Source organism: Rattus norvegicus, chromosome X, assembly GCF_036323735.1.
Source record: "Rattus norvegicus strain BN/NHsdMcwi chromosome X, GRCr8, whole genome shotgun sequence".
NCBI classification, from domain to species: domain Eukaryota; kingdom Metazoa; phylum Chordata; class Mammalia; order Rodentia; family Muridae; genus Rattus; species Rattus norvegicus.
The window spans coordinates 112,298,178-112,313,786 of NC_086039.1; the positions used below are offsets into that span (position 1 = coordinate 112,298,178).

Below are 15,609 nucleotides of genomic sequence, written 5' to 3' on the forward strand. Positions count from 1 at the left end.
GATACTCACCACCAAGGGCCTTCTACTTCTACTCTTAGAAAGACCTAGGTGTGTTGCTTTGTTATACATAAGGTTTCCTTGTTCTGATCTTGCAAATATTTCTCATGTCTATTTACAGAGCCTGGCGCATCCTACACAGCCAGTTACCTAGCACTTGGAGCTGGGTGGGGCATAATAAGCCTTTTCACAGCTGGGACTCCACCCTGTCACAAGCTCCAGGGGCTATTTTCCACCCTCCGGGAATGGAGAAAGAAAGTTGTTTCTCAGGCAAGCAAGGTGAAAACTTCCTGGAATAAACCTGCTTTGGGATGAGAGGTGAGGGAAGGAAATGCTGAAAACACAACCAAAAGGGCAGAAAGGGAGCAGGTGTTAGATTCAAAATGACCCAATGAGTACTCCTCTTTACCTTTAAGAAGGTTCTATTTTCCAAAGAATCACATACATTTATAATCTCTTAACGCGAAACTGCTTTTCCATGGGCTTCCTCTTCTTTTCTGGGGACTTTATTACATTATTACATTAAAATATTAAATGATGGCTTTTGTATTATTATGTTCACTAATGCATTACTTCAGAATATCATAAGACCACTGCTTTGGGGGATGGCCTTGCTTTAGTGATTAGAGAGTAAGTTAGAGAAAAAATGGTTTTATCTCATTGCAACAGGTAAACTGTGATAATACAACTAGATGATACAGGGTCACTATGCAGCTCAAATTATGCAAGACTGTCCAACTTCGAAGTATTCTTCCAATCTTCTACATAATGAATAGTGCTCAAACTTGTCTTAATACACAGAAACTGGCTAGTCACAGATATACCTTTGAAATTGATTAGTGTGTATAATAAACATGAAGGTGAGGAAAAGCTTGGCTATGAGGAACATGGAGAACAATTCTCTAATGAAAGATAAAGAAAAGGCAAGACAAAGGGAAATACCACCGATGGATCGGCTTCATTGGCCATCTGGGGATAGAGTTAATGAGGGCCACATCCTCTGAGGCTTTTCCAAGACCCTTGGTGTATGCAAGAAGCTGTGGAAAGGTTGACATGAAAAATGAGGTTTAGCCTCAAAATGTTCCCCTTGATGCTTTCCGCATCTAGCAACAGACAGTTCACCGGAGTCACCAGACAAAAGAAGTGACAGCAGGGCAGGGGGTCGGTGTGATTAGCAGCTGCTTTGTATCTCATCTAATTTTAGGCTAAATATTTAATGTTCTGATTGTTTGGAAGCATAATATGTTGCACAGTACATTCCTGTGAGATCTACAAAACAAAGGGGAACAGCAAAGAGGATTTCTACTTTCTGCATCACTGCTGTTAACGGAAAGGACACATCAAAATCACCTCATCCAATGCTCATAATACTCAAAAGATTCTCTCAATAAAGGCTAAAAATGAATTGAGAGGCCCTAGGCTTGGAGGTCCTATCTCAGTTGACCTGGGATGTGTTTAAGAAAGCACTTAAGTATTATTCCTTAATTGATCCTCCAAACAATTGCTTTCATTTTATGGATTAAAAAAAACCTGAAGTTTGCTGATTTTCTCAAGTTTCTACAGGCTAGAAGCTGACACATGTGAATTGGAAAGAAATCTCATTTCCAATACTTCAACCATAATATGCTCCTCTAATCCTGTAATCTGATTCTTTATTAGGAATCTTTCCTAACGTTCTCAACCTGAAATGTGCATTAATAATGTTTTTTAATCTTCTGTTTGTTCTTCTAGAAGTAAACAGAATAACGGGATTTCTGACCTCTTTCCCTAGATAAATAGCTTTAACTAGTGAACTGAGAGAGAAGAAAACCCCTCCCTTATGTTCCTCAGCCCAGTGCCTTTTCACGCTTAGCTCTATGGCAGTGGGAAAAATTATCACATTATCAACACTTTCTCAGAAATACCTCTGGATTTCCTCGACACATGACTGAAAAAGCATTGGCATCCACCGAAACTTGGGCTTACAGAAGACAAGAGGAATAAGTTTAATTGATCCCTATCCAGATTCTATACTGTTTGGGAACACATCAGGAAATACCACTGCACCCAGAAATGGTAGGTAGGTTCAACTTATCAGGAACCAAGAGAGTACAGGTGACAATAAAGCTGTAGTTTGTTTTTAAAATTCACACTGATCACCTGCACAGATGAAACTAAGATAGTGTGTTATCATCACCTTTTTCTCAATACACACATATATATGCATACATTTACACATGGATGGGGGCAAATGTAAAAACTGAGGGAAATTTGTACAAAACACTGTTAAGTATAACATGTTTCACTCTTCCTGAGAATACTGTTTTAGTTGGTTCAGAATTCTGGCCTAGTATGCATTGTGGCCTTCAGATGTTCACAAATGATGAAAATTAAGACAGACTTGGAGATTTGGTGTGCTTTGTTTATAAAAGATATTACAGAGAAATCCATCAACTTTGACTAAGATATAGATTTGATAGATAGATGAACTCCTTATTGATCACTCCGTTGGACAGCTCCCTCAACTGAGCCATCCAGACTTGGAGTTGACCACAATGAGCCTCCTTTTATTTGAGGATATGCACTAAAATGATTAATCCTTTAATAATCAGGAAAGTCTATGATTAATGTTTGCCTACAGCATTGTATGTGATCAAATCGTCTAGGCCTTCTCCACATAGATTTTCAAGGTCAGCTATGTAAAAAACTCTTTGATTTGAATTCTAAGACTCAGAAAGAACCACTATGTGGACATTGTGTCTTATAAGGTGTCTGCCCAAATCACATCACACAAGTACTTTGAAAAACACAACTACATGAGGGAAATAGGACCTTGCATAAGGGCAATCTTCATGTTCCTTTGTCTAGTAGTGTAGGAGGCCTAAAGGCTGCGATACTCCTGCTAAGTCACCAAATGTGTTGTTTCTCTTTCTTTGAGGCTCTTCTTTACAGGACATATGGGTTAAATTGATCAAGGTAATTTATACAGCAGCGTAAAATATTAACAATATGACCCCAGATCTATTTTCTAAATATCCATTAAGAAAAGATACTATGGTTGAACAAGTTTTGTGGAAGATCTTGGATTTTTTTCTGTTATTACATGTCTTTCAGCAGTCAACACATATAGTTCAGTAGCAGTTCCAAAGTCTAGAGATGATCTGAAAGGATTTAGGCAGAGTGACTCATTCTTACTTTAATAGAAATGGTGTTCATTAAAATACCAGACATACCTACAGCTTTCCTTCGTATCTGTCCCAATGATCTCAGCCCCATGGACACGCCCGTAAGTGAGCTTTTCCAAAGCAACAGCTGAGCAGCAACCACTTACCTAAAAGTCTAATCCTCTGCGAACATATCCAGGGATTCCTATATCGAGGCATGTATTTCTAATGACTGGCAATTCCCAAATAATTTCCCAGTGATTCATAGGAAATGTGGGCACAATTTTTATCTGTTAAACCAACCATACATTCTTCCTTCCCCTAATGGTTTCGTGGCCTGCTCTAATGGTGCTACCCAGGGTTACCTATGAACACTATCTAGAGTGAGTGTCACAATTCAGATTTCCCTTTGTATACCTAGGCAGATAAGCACATTTAGCATTAGCAGACCCACATACATTTCAACCACAGCAGAGATGGAACCCCACAAGGAATGACAGTTAAGGGTGTCTTTGGGATCAGAAGCCTGAGCCATCCGTCAACCTGATGTTTTGGCAAACAAATAGCCAGTTTCTTTCAAGGAAGACTAAAAGTATAACCAGAAGCAGGGATGTCCTTTCCCTCCAGGGGCTACCACCCACTACTCGCTACTTAAATTACCTTCTTCCAGTTCATCCATGCTTCCAATCTTTCTGGATCCATCAATAGTGTAAATGTAGCGCACTCCCTGAGGCAGGTTGATGTTGTCGGACAAGGATCGAGTCAGGTCAGCCAGCAATGCATCAAAACTACGAAAACGGTCAGAAGAAACAGCGTACACAATCCCCTTGAAGTAACGGTCCCCATTGCGGTAGAAACGTACCTTCTTGGCCTTCTTCTCATTACTTAATGCCTGCAAGGTTCTGGTTCTGTAGAAGCTACAGTGAGCACTATGAGTGGGACTTGGAAGTCCATTCATCCGTGACCCTCTCATATTTCTAGATGCTTTGTCTCGTTCGTCAAAATGTCCAAAATCAAGTTCCATATTTTGGTGGAACCACAGCAACCTGATTGTTAGGAAAAGGGGCGGGGATAAGGAGAGGCAAAGAATAAGGAAGGGTAAGGGGAGAAAAGAATTAAAATATTAGCCAGATCCAGAGCTGCAATCTGCTGCCTGTGAAAAGAACTGGTTGAAAAAAGCCTGAGACCCATCTGCTGCTTGTCCCTGACCTGCAGGAATATTGATCTTAATAGAGTAGAAGGAGGGGGCTGGGCAGTGGACTGAGGACTGAATGGTGGGAAGGGGGATAGGAGAAAGAGATAGAAAGGGTGGCACTTCTGGCACTGTTCCAAATTTGGGAGGGGGTGTTGAAACAGCTTAAAAACCTGGAGCTTCCTGACAGTGGCTCCTATCAAATTGTAACTTCGGGCAAAATACATTAAAACTGGCATCTGCTACTTCACACATGGCCACATGACTAACAGTTGTAAATGAATCCATAGCCTGACAAAATCCCCTCAAAGAGAAATAGAGGGAACTAGCCAAGGTTAGCATCTCCAGCATAGGAAGCAGTCTTTACAACCCAGGACAATGACTAGTATGGGGGTGTATTAGTTTTATTTCCAGTCCCTTTTTTCCTGCTCTAATATGTGTATCCCCTCCCCCAGAATAAACTAGGATTCTCTTTTAAAGGGACAGCCTCCAGGGAATACCCAGTGTCTTTGTGCTATTCATCAAACCCTCTCTCCATCAAGCTGGTGCTGCTATACCGCATCCATAAGAAGTAGGCTGGGGTCTAAAAGGGGGGAGGGATTGTCAAAAAACCAGTTATTTAGCAAGCTGTTAGCTCTGCTTTCCTCTTGATTCCATTTGATCACAGAATCCTTTTTCTCCTTTCAGGTGCTTCATCCCCTCCCCGACCAATGCAGCGATATCTCTTAATGAAATAATTGGCGAAAGATTCCCAAATGAGTCCCTGAATAGCATATGGGACCTTTACAAGCGAGGACACCTTTCATTGTTCTGGGTTTCCTCCCCTGACTGACAGAACATTTTGTCCTCAAAGCAGGCAATTCACTTCAAACTTGTCTATTGCTTAGGTGAATTAATGGGGGCAAAAGAAAAAGGTCATCTGTAAAGCTTGGATTTCCACCCCCTCTACCCCCCCCCCGAGCCCATCCCCACCAGGAAATAAAAAAGAACGCAACAATGAAAACATGCAACCAAATAATATAACCAAAGCCTCGACCGCTTACAAAGGTAATAACTTGACATCCAAGAAACCAAACTATTAGCATTCATCTCACAGATGGAGGAAAAAGACTCACAAAGCAAGAGGACTCAGCTGCAATACACTGCCACATCAAGATTTGCAAGGAACCGGGGAGACAGGAGATAAAAGGGGGCTGGTAGCTGGTCTATTTGCCAGGTTCGGTCCCCCCTTTTTCTCCAGTGTCACCATGACCTATGCTGAGCTCAGCATTGTCTCTGTCAGACAACCTGCAGTAGTAAGACCCCACCTCCTCAAGATGAGTAGCAAGCATTTTCCCCAGGCAGGCTGTGCAAATAAAGATACGCTTTAGAATCCGAAGTGCTATTATTCTAAATTAGCATCATAGTGAAAACAAAGAAACAACAAACTCACTTTTCCAAAGGAAAATCCCAGGTAGAATCTTAGAGGACAAAAAAATCCTACAGAATAAGGCAAATAAAAGAGAAGAAAGAGGCGGACACACAGAGAAAGAAAGGCGTGTGCCTTGTGCTTCTCCCGTTTGACATCTGTTACATTCTGCTTGAAAATCACTCGAAAGCCCCACTCACCGGTTTTCTGCTGGTTGGGTGGAGATGCTGTGAGAAAGAAAACCAATCTCTCTATGCCTTTGTTGTCTGAGCTCCAAGCAAGAAATTCCTGCCAGGGTGGATAGTTGCCTTCTAGGTCCTAGTGCCTTGTCCAGCTTCTCCCCTGTAACTGAAGCTTAGCGAACACCCCCAACCTCCTATGATTAATTACATGCTTTTTTTTCTTCAATTCACAGCCTGCATTAACAGCTAGAAAGGTTTCGTTTATAACCCACAGGAAATTGCAGGGTAGGAAAAAAAAAGGATTGCACAGGCAAGCTCAGAATGCTCTAATGAGCAATGTGCTAGCCCTTTCTCTTAGAAAATTGGCAATTTTACTTGGCTAAAAATCCTTGGCCTAATCTGCCTAGTGGCTGGACTCAGCAGGCCAAATCAAGTTTCTTAGAAATTACAGCACTCTTCATTTTACCTTCTTTGAAGAAAATAAAAATTTGTAAATTTTCTGACATTTGAGCTTGCGCATCCGACACTGTTTTTTGTTATTGTTGTTGTTGTTTTTGGTTTTGTTTTGTTTAATGAAGTCAGCGGGTATGGCAAATTAATAATACAAGGGGAAATAGTTGCAGAAATCATGAAGGCTAGAATTGAAAAGTGGCACTCCTCCAAGTTTTTGTTCAGTTGTTTTATCGAGCCAGGGTCCAGCTTTATAGTCATAGCTGTTCTGGAACTCACTGTGTAGCCCAGGCTGACCTCTAACTTGTGGAAAAATTTCAGCCTCTGTTCTGCTTCCTTGCTACTAGAATTTGCCAGCACTTAGGTCCCCAAGCCCAACATGTCTACAAAACATTTTAGACTGATGTAAAACATCGGTTAATGTTTCACCTTCCTACTCCTGGGCATATACCCAAGGGAGACTATACCCTACCATAGAGACACTTGCATATCCATGTTTATTACTGCTCTATTCATAAAAGCCAGAAAATAGAAACAGCCCAGATGTCTGCTAACAGATGAATAGGTAATGAAAATGCAAGATATATGCACAATTTTAATCATCCATTGGTAAAAAGTAAAATTATGAAGAAATTGTGGGGAACTGAAAATGTTATACTGAGTGAGGTATTCTAGGCTAAGAGAGACAAAAGGATTTATTTTCTCTCATATGTAACTCTCTCTTTCTGTGTGTGTGTGTGCACGTGTGTGTGTGTGTGTGTGTGTGTGTGTGTGTGTGTGTGTGGAGAGAGAGAGAGAGAGAGAGAGAGAGAGAGAGAGAGAGAGAGATCAAAAAACATGAAAGCAGCCCATAAGAAGAGAAGTGGGTTTTAAAGAATGGGGATTGAAGTTTAGTCAGTAGAGTGGAATCTTCTAGTTCTATAAAACTAGTCATAAGCATACTATTTCTGTGGTGGTCATAGGCTCTAGAGAGAAACTGATTAGTGTTGCTTTGCTCAATGGATATGGTGTCAAACTACCTTCTAAATGTTTATGCTTCTACCTAATAGATTAAAAATTTATTTAAAGGTTAAATTTTCTCAGTCATGGTCAAAAAATGTCTGTTTGCAGTTGTAAGGGTTAACACAGAGACTCATAACTGGTCCATGTGCTGAGACTATTTGACTGTTGAGTGCTGGCTCAGCCTTAAGTGGGACATTTCATCATTCCCTCCAAGGTTCAGGAACCATTGTTGAAGAGTGGGGGATGAAAGAATGTAAGAGCTGGAGTAAGGTGAAGGGTTTCTTCTGGGCATGACGACCATGAAATCACAGTAGCTGTTGTTAATTGAATAAGACTAGTACAAGATCAGGACCTCAACATTCCATTATGGATGTGGTAGGAGCTTAGGAGGGTCCAGCACAACCTGAGGGGTCACTGGCAGCTAATGGTTATGGGAACAAAAGAATTCAGGCCATGCTCACAGTAAGACTCAAAGATATGTTTCCATAAGAATATCAATCCTCCCCCAATGTCACCTATACATTTCAAGAAAAAGCCCAATAAAATAATTTTTATGAAATCCCCAAAAGATGTAAAGTTGTATTGAAAGAATATAAAGCTTGAAGTATAGCTGACATGAGAGAGAGCTTGATTATAAATCAATAATTAAAGATTTACTATAAAATTCTGAAAATAAACATAGTATAATTATAGCATTGGTTTGCAAGACACATTGTGGGAACTGAACAAATGTCAGTATCAATAGGACCTTGGAATAGTAAGGTATAATAGTAATTAGAAGGGCTTTCGAGCCAGACTACCTGGGTTCAAATTCTGATGCTACTAATTTTTAGGTGGTGACCTTAGATGAAAATATTAAGAGGTCAGTCCTCTGGTGAAGTAATGAGGTCTTGAGTCTTCTGAAATGAGGTCTTCTGAAAGAGATTAAGCCTTCATCTACTCAATTTTTCGAGATAAAATTTTATTCTATAGCCTTTGCTGACCTGGAACTCACTGTAATAGTCTGAGCTGGCCACAAAAATACGATAATTTTCCTGCCTCAGTCTTGAAAGTGCTAAAATTCCAGGTATCAATCGCCACCCTTACATGGAATGAACACTCTTATGAAATACACGTAAGTTAACTATGAAGTTCTTGATCTTGAACTTCCTTCTCGTTTGAACAGTAGAACTGAGTTTCTGTGATTTCTTTTTTTTTTTTTTTCTTTTTTTCGGAGCTAGAGACCGAACCCAGGGCCTTGCGCTTGCTAGGCAAGCGCTCTACCATTGAGCTAAATCCTCAACCCCCGTGATTTCTAAATTAACCATTTTGTTGACTTTTGTGATATTACCAATGACTGACTAAGAATCCAATGGGAGAAAAACCCTCACAAACATGTTAAAGGAACCGCAACACCTTCATCTATTTAAATGTTCTTTAAAATAGTAAAATAATCGAAAGCAACCCAAATAACTATCCTTAATACAATAATCTGATCATTTTTTCAAATATAAGATTTCATAGGCAATGGAATAGAAGAAAAATGAGCTACACCTAAGTTGTAGACTGGTGAAGTTGCTTCTCAACGAACATTTTGGTCTCCTTTAAGTTGTACCCTCTTGAATTGCAGAGCTTTAAAAGATGACAAGGATTCATTAAGCAACTTAGGTTCCTCCCATTATACACAGTTGTATGAGATGTAGAATGGGGAAGCAAGGTTAGGATTATTCTCCCTAGTAACAAAAGTCAAAGATGGCCAGGACTTTGCTGTAGCAGTATTACAATATCCAATTAGTAATTTCCTGAGAATCAATGGCCATGGTAACACCAGTGAGTTACTGATCTCAGAGAGAATGTCACTGTTCTTTTTGTCTCCAGTGGTTTCCTCTTAACCTGTCCCTACCTTAATGATACAAAGATTACAAATCCTTAATTTTATAAGTATCTTATTTCCTCTATTACCTCCCCCTGTGCCTCTCCTTCCTCTTTTTCTTAATATTCCTCCTCCTTCACCTTTATCTCCTTCTTTCCTCCCCACTCAACCAATCTTACGATTACTATAGGTTGTCCTGGATCATAGGCTGTCCTCAGTCTTCCTATTTATCTGAGACTGGGAATGAGCTCCTTATCTTCCATCCCTGACCTCATAAGGTGATTATAACAGAAGCGATTCTTAGCCACAGATCACTAAAGATGGAGCTCTGGAATTCAGTATCTTCATGCTTATGCTTGAAGGCAAGTTTTAGACAAGGCACATGGTTGTTTTTAGCATAGTTTTATACTAGGATAATAACCACAGGTTGCTTCTGACTATGCAGGAGAGTTAATATGACTAGGACAAGGTTTCAAATTATCATCTCTCTGCACGGTTTTATAATTGGTCTAAAATAATCTTTTAAGATTTTAGACACAGAGTTGGTAGCTTAAAATCAGACCCAGAGTCTAATTTTGTGAGTGACTGAATTACAGCCTAAGCTGAATTTCAATCTCTTCCAAATGCTTCTAAGAGACAGTCTTCAGCGTGAACAACCTACAAAATGGAAGAATGCTTTTCCAGCTATATTTTAGTGCAGGGGAGGCTAATTTAGTACAAGCATTAAACATCACAAAATGTCCAGTCCATAAATGTACAAAGCAACTGAATGGACATTTTCAAACAAAGAAATACAAATAGCCAATGAATAGATCTAATGTGTTCAAGCACCCATAGACATCAAAGAAATGAAAATTAACACTACTTTAAGATTCAATCAGAATTTCTGTTAGAATGGTTATAATCTAGAAATCAGACAAATGCTTGTGAGAATGCAAGAAAGGGGGAATCCTTATCTACTGATATTAAGAGTGGTACACCCCATACAGAACTTGATTCAGCGGCTACTAAAAAAGCACAAAATCAAACTGCAATATGTCCCATCTTTTCCACTCTTGCAAACATTTCCAAAGGAAACTATACTATCCTATACTATACCATAGAGCTATTTGTGCATTTATTTTATTGTGGCTCTTTTCACAATAGCAAAGAAATGGAACTAGTTTAGATGTGTATCAACTCATGAATTAATGGAAATGTAGTGTATATACACAATTTATTAATCCATAGGTAAAAAGTGAAATTATGAGACTTATGAAAAAGTGAGTGGGACTGAAATGATGCAGAATGAGGTGTCTTAGGTAGAGAGAGTTAAAGGTATTTGTTTTCTCTCATATAAGACTACTAGCTTATAGTCTCTCTCTCTCTCTCTCTCTCTCTCTGTGTGTGTTTGTGTGTGTGTCTGTGTGTGTATGTTTGTGCGTGTGTGTGTGTGTCTGTGTGTGTATGTTTGTGCGCGCGTGTGTGTGTGTGTGTGTGTGTGTGTGTGTGTGTGTGTGTGTAGAGGTCCTGAAACTACATAAGAAGTAAACAGGATTTTAAGGGAAGAAGAGGAAAAATATATTGGAAGTGGAAGCAGTGGAAGGGGAATAATGGAAGCAGAAAGATAGGAAAAGGAGTATGGTGGATGGCAATCAAAAACCCGTGTATATGGAAATTTCCTAAGAAACTCTTGTTACTACAGTGATGGGATGGAGAGATGGCTCAGGGTTTACGGGCACGGACTTCTCTTCTAGAGGTCCTGAGTTCAATTTCCAGCAACCATCTGTAGTGCGATCTGATGCCCTCTTCTGGTGTCTCTGAAGGGAGAAACAGTGTACTCACATGCATTAAAAATAAATAAATCTATTAAAAAAGAAAAATAGAAACTGTTACTTTGTTACCTTATCTTAAAGATTAAGCAAATGCCCAAACTGTACAAGACCTCTCTGTACCTAGATTCTGCCAGGAGAGAGTTGGTCTCCCACAAGTGCTGACGCATGTGAAAGCACAGATGAGACCACCACTTCTGCTCAGAGAGACCCACCTGGAGCCCTCAGGACAAAGGAAGTGAAGAGGAGTCTGGGAAGGACCTTTCCAGTTTCTGTCTGCATCCTACGGAACAGCTCTCTGTACCCAAATCTTGCTGACAGAGAGCTGGTCTCCCAGGAGGGCTGACACAGAGGCTTACAGGAGGGTCAAGCTACTGTCAGAGACAGCAAGGCAAGCTAACACCAGAGACAACCTGATGGCAAGAGGCAAGCACAGGAACCTAAGCAACAGAAACCAAGACTACTTGGCATCATAGAGCCCAGTTCTCCCACCAGAGCAAATACTGGATATCCAAACACACCAGAAAAGCAACAGTTGGGTTTAAAATCACATCTCATGATGATGATAGAAGACTTTAAGAAGGACATAAATAATTCCCTTAAAGAAACACAGGACAACACAAGTAAACAAGTAGAAACCCTTAAAGAGGAAACACAAAAGTCCTTTAAAGTGTTACAGGAAAACACAACCAAACAGGTGAAGGAATTGAACAGAACCATCCAGGATCTAAAAATGAAAATAGAAACAATAAAGAAAGCACAAAGAGAGACAACCTTGGAGATAGAAAACCTAGGAAAGAGATGAGAAGTCAAAGATGCAAGCATCACCAACAGAATGCAGAGATAGAAGAGAGAATCTCAGGGGCAGAAGACAACATAGAAAACATGACACAAGCGTTAAAGAAAAGGCAAAATGCAAAAAGCTTGTAGTCCTAAAATTCAGGAAATCCAGGATACAATGAGAAGATCAAACCTAGGGATAATAGGTATAGCAGAGAGCAAAGATTCTCAACTTAAAGGGCCAGTAAATATCTTCAACAAAATTACAGAAGAAAACTTCCTTAACCTAAAGAAAGAGATGCCCATAAACATACAATAAGCCTACAAAACTCCAAATAGATTGGACCAGAAAAGAAATTCCTACCATCACATATTAGTCAAAACACCAAATGCACAACACAAAGAAAGAATATCAAAGTCAATAAGAGAGAAAGGTCACGTAACATATAATCACAGACCTATCAGAATTACACAAGTCTTCTCAACAGAGATAATGAAAGCTAGAATATCCTAGGCAGATGTCATACAGACCCTAAGAGAAGAAAATCGCCAGCCCAGGATACTATATCCAGCAAAACTCTCAATTAGCATAGAAGGAGAAACCAAGATATTCCATGACAAAACCAAATTTACACAATGTATTTCCTCAAATCCAGCACTACAAAGGATAATAGATGGAAAACTCCTACACAGGGAGGGAAACCACACCCTAGAAAAAGCAATAATCCCCTTGCAACAAACGCAAAAGAAGATATCCACACAAGCATAATTCCACCTCTAACAGCAAACATAATACAAAAGAGCAATCATTGGTCCCTAATATCTCTCAACATCAATAGACTCCATTCCCTAATAAAAAGATATAGAATAACAGACTGGATACATAACCAAGACCCAGCATTTGGCAGCACATAAGAAACACACCTCAGTTAAAAAGACAGATACTTCCTCAGACTAAAAGGCTGGGAAAAAAATTTCCAAATGGTCCCAGGAAACAAGCTAGAGTAGCCATTCTAATATCGAATAAAATCAATGTTCAACCAAAAGGTATCAAGAAAGATTAAGAAGGGCACTTCATATTCATCAAAGGGAAAATTCACCAAGAAGAACTCTCAATTCTGAATATTTGTGACCCCAAATGCAAGGGCACCCACATTCATAAAAGAAACTTTACTAAAGCTCAAAGCACACATTGCACCATGTACAATAGTAGTGAGAGACTTCAACACCTAACTCTCACCAATAAACAGATCATGGAAACAGAAACTAAACAGAGAAACAGTGAAACTAATAGGATTTAACAGATATTTAAAGAAGATTTCATCCTAAAATAAAAGAATAGACCTTCTTCTCAGCACCTCATGGTACCTTCTCCAAAATTGACCATATAATTGATCACAAAACAGGCTTCAACAGATAGAAGATTGAAATAATCCCATGCATTCTATCAGTTCACCATGGACTAAGGCTGGCTTAGTCTTCAATAACAACAAAAACAACTGAGAGCCCACAATACATATGGAAGCTGCTCAATGCTCTACTCAGTGATGACTTGGTCAAGGAAAAAATAAAAAAATTAAATATGTTTTAGAATTTAATGAAAATAAAGTCACAACATACCCAATCTTATAGGACACAATAAATGCAGTGCTAGGAGTAAAACACATAGCTCTGAGTGTCTCCAAAAAGAAGCTGGAGAGAGCATACACTGGCATCTTGACAGCACATATAAAAGCTCTAGAACAAAAAGAAGCAAATACATCCAAGAGGAGTAGACAGCAGGAAATAACCAAACTCAGGGCTGGAGTCGACCAAGTAGAAACAAAAAATAAATAAAAATAAACAAAAAAATCAATAAAACCAGAAGGTGTTTTTTGAGAAAATCAACAAGATAGATAAAACCTTAGAAAGACTAAGCAAAGGGCACAGAGTGTCCAAATTAACAAAATCAGAACTGCAAAGGGAGACATAACAACAGAATAAGAGGAAATTTTTTAAAAAATCATCAGATCTTACTACAAAAGACTATGCTCAACAAAACTGGAAAATCTGGATGAAACGTACAATGTTCTAGACAGATACCAGGTACCAAAGTTAAATCAGGATCAGATGAACCATCTAAACAGTCCAATAACTGCTAAAGAAATAGAAGCAGTCATTAAAAGTTTCCCAACCAAATAAAGTCCAGGACCAGATGGGTTTAATGTAGAATTCTATCAGACCTTCACAGGAGACCTAAAACCAATACTGTCCAAACTATTCCACAAATTAGAAATGGAGCACTACCCAAATCATTCTATGAAACCACAATTATGCTTATACCTAAACCACACAAAGACACAACAAAGAAAGAGAACTTCAGACCAATTTCCCTTATGAATATCAATGCGAAAATACTCAATAAAAGCCTCAAAAATGAAATCCAAAAACACATCAAACGGATCATTCACAATGATCAAGTAGGCTTCATCCCAGGGATGCAGGGTGGTTTGATATAAAGACATTCATCAATGTAATCCATGATATAAACAAACTCAAGGAAAAAACTCACAAGATCATTTCATTAAATGCTAAGAAAGCATTTGACAAAATTCAATATCCTTTCATGATAAAAGTCCTGGAAAGATCAGGAATTCAAGAACCATACCTAAACATAGTAAAAGCAACATCCAGCAAACCAGTAGCCAATATCAAACTAAATAAAGAGAAACTTGAAGCAATCCCACTAAATTCTGGGACTAGACAAGGCTGCCCACTCTCTCCCTACTTATTCAATATAGTACTTGAAGTACTAGCCAGAGCAATCAGACAACAAAAAGTGATCAAATGGATACAAATTGGAAAGGAAGAATTAAAATATCACTATTTGCAGATGATATGACAGTATATTTAAGTGACCCCAAAAATTCCACCAGAGAACTAATAAGACTGATAAACAACTTCACCAAAGTGGCTGGGTATAAAATTAACTCAAACAAATCAGTAGCCTTCCTCTACTCAAAGGATAAATGGGCTGAGAAAGAAATTAGGGAAATAACACCTTTCACAATAGCCAAAAATAATATAAAATATCTTGTGACTCTGACCAAGCAAGTGAAAGATCTGTATGACAAGAACTTCAAGTCTCTGAAGAAAGAAATCAAAGAAGATCTCAGAAGATGGAAAGATCTCCCGTGCTCATGGTTTGGCAGAATTAATATAGTAAAACAGCCATCTTGCTGAAAGCAATCGACAGATTCCATGCAATCTTCATCAAACTTCCAACTTAATTCTTCATAGAGTTAGAAAGAGCAATTTGCAGATTCATTTGGAAAAGCAAAAAAAAAAAAAAAAAAAACAAGATAGAGAAAACTATTCTCAACAAAAAAAGAACTTCTGGGGGAATCACCATCTCTGACCTCAAGCTGTATCACAGAGCAATCGCGATAAAAACAAAACAAAACAAAACAAAACAAAAAAAAAACAAAACTGTATGGTATTGGTACAGAGACAGGCAGGTAGATCAATGGAATAGAATTGAAGACCCAAAAATGAACCCACAGACCTATGGTCACTTAATAGTTGACGAAGAAACTAAAACCATTCAGTGGAAAAAAGGTAATTTTCAACAAATGGTGCTGGTTTAACTAGTGGTCAGCATGTAGAATAATGCAAATAAATCCATTCTTATTGCCTTGTTAAAAGCTCAAGTCTAAGTGGATCAAGTTCCTCCAAATAAACCAGAAAGAATGAAACTAATAGAAGAGAAATTGGGGAAGAGCCTTGAACACATAGGCACAAGGGAAAATTTCT

General features: G+C 38.8%; 1 protein-coding gene across 9 annotated transcripts in view; it reads right to left on the minus strand.

Moving 5' to 3' along the window:
* The window catches only part of Dcx (doublecortin), a 142,837-nt gene that overhangs the window by 70,723 nt on the left and 56,505 nt on the right, over positions 1-15,609 (minus strand). For 2 of the 9 annotated variants that reach the window (XM_063280338.1, XM_006257385.5), the window contains exons 1-2: positions 5,941-6,250; positions 3,801-4,186 (exon numbers count right to left, since the gene is read on the minus strand). In XM_063280338.1, coding sequence (XP_063136408.1) covers positions 3,801-4,164 — 364 coding nt within the window. In that variant the 5' untranslated portion in view covers positions 4,165-4,186; positions 5,941-6,250. The other 7 variants (XM_006257386.5, XM_063280337.1, XM_063280339.1 and 4 more) reach the window with 7 other exon arrangements.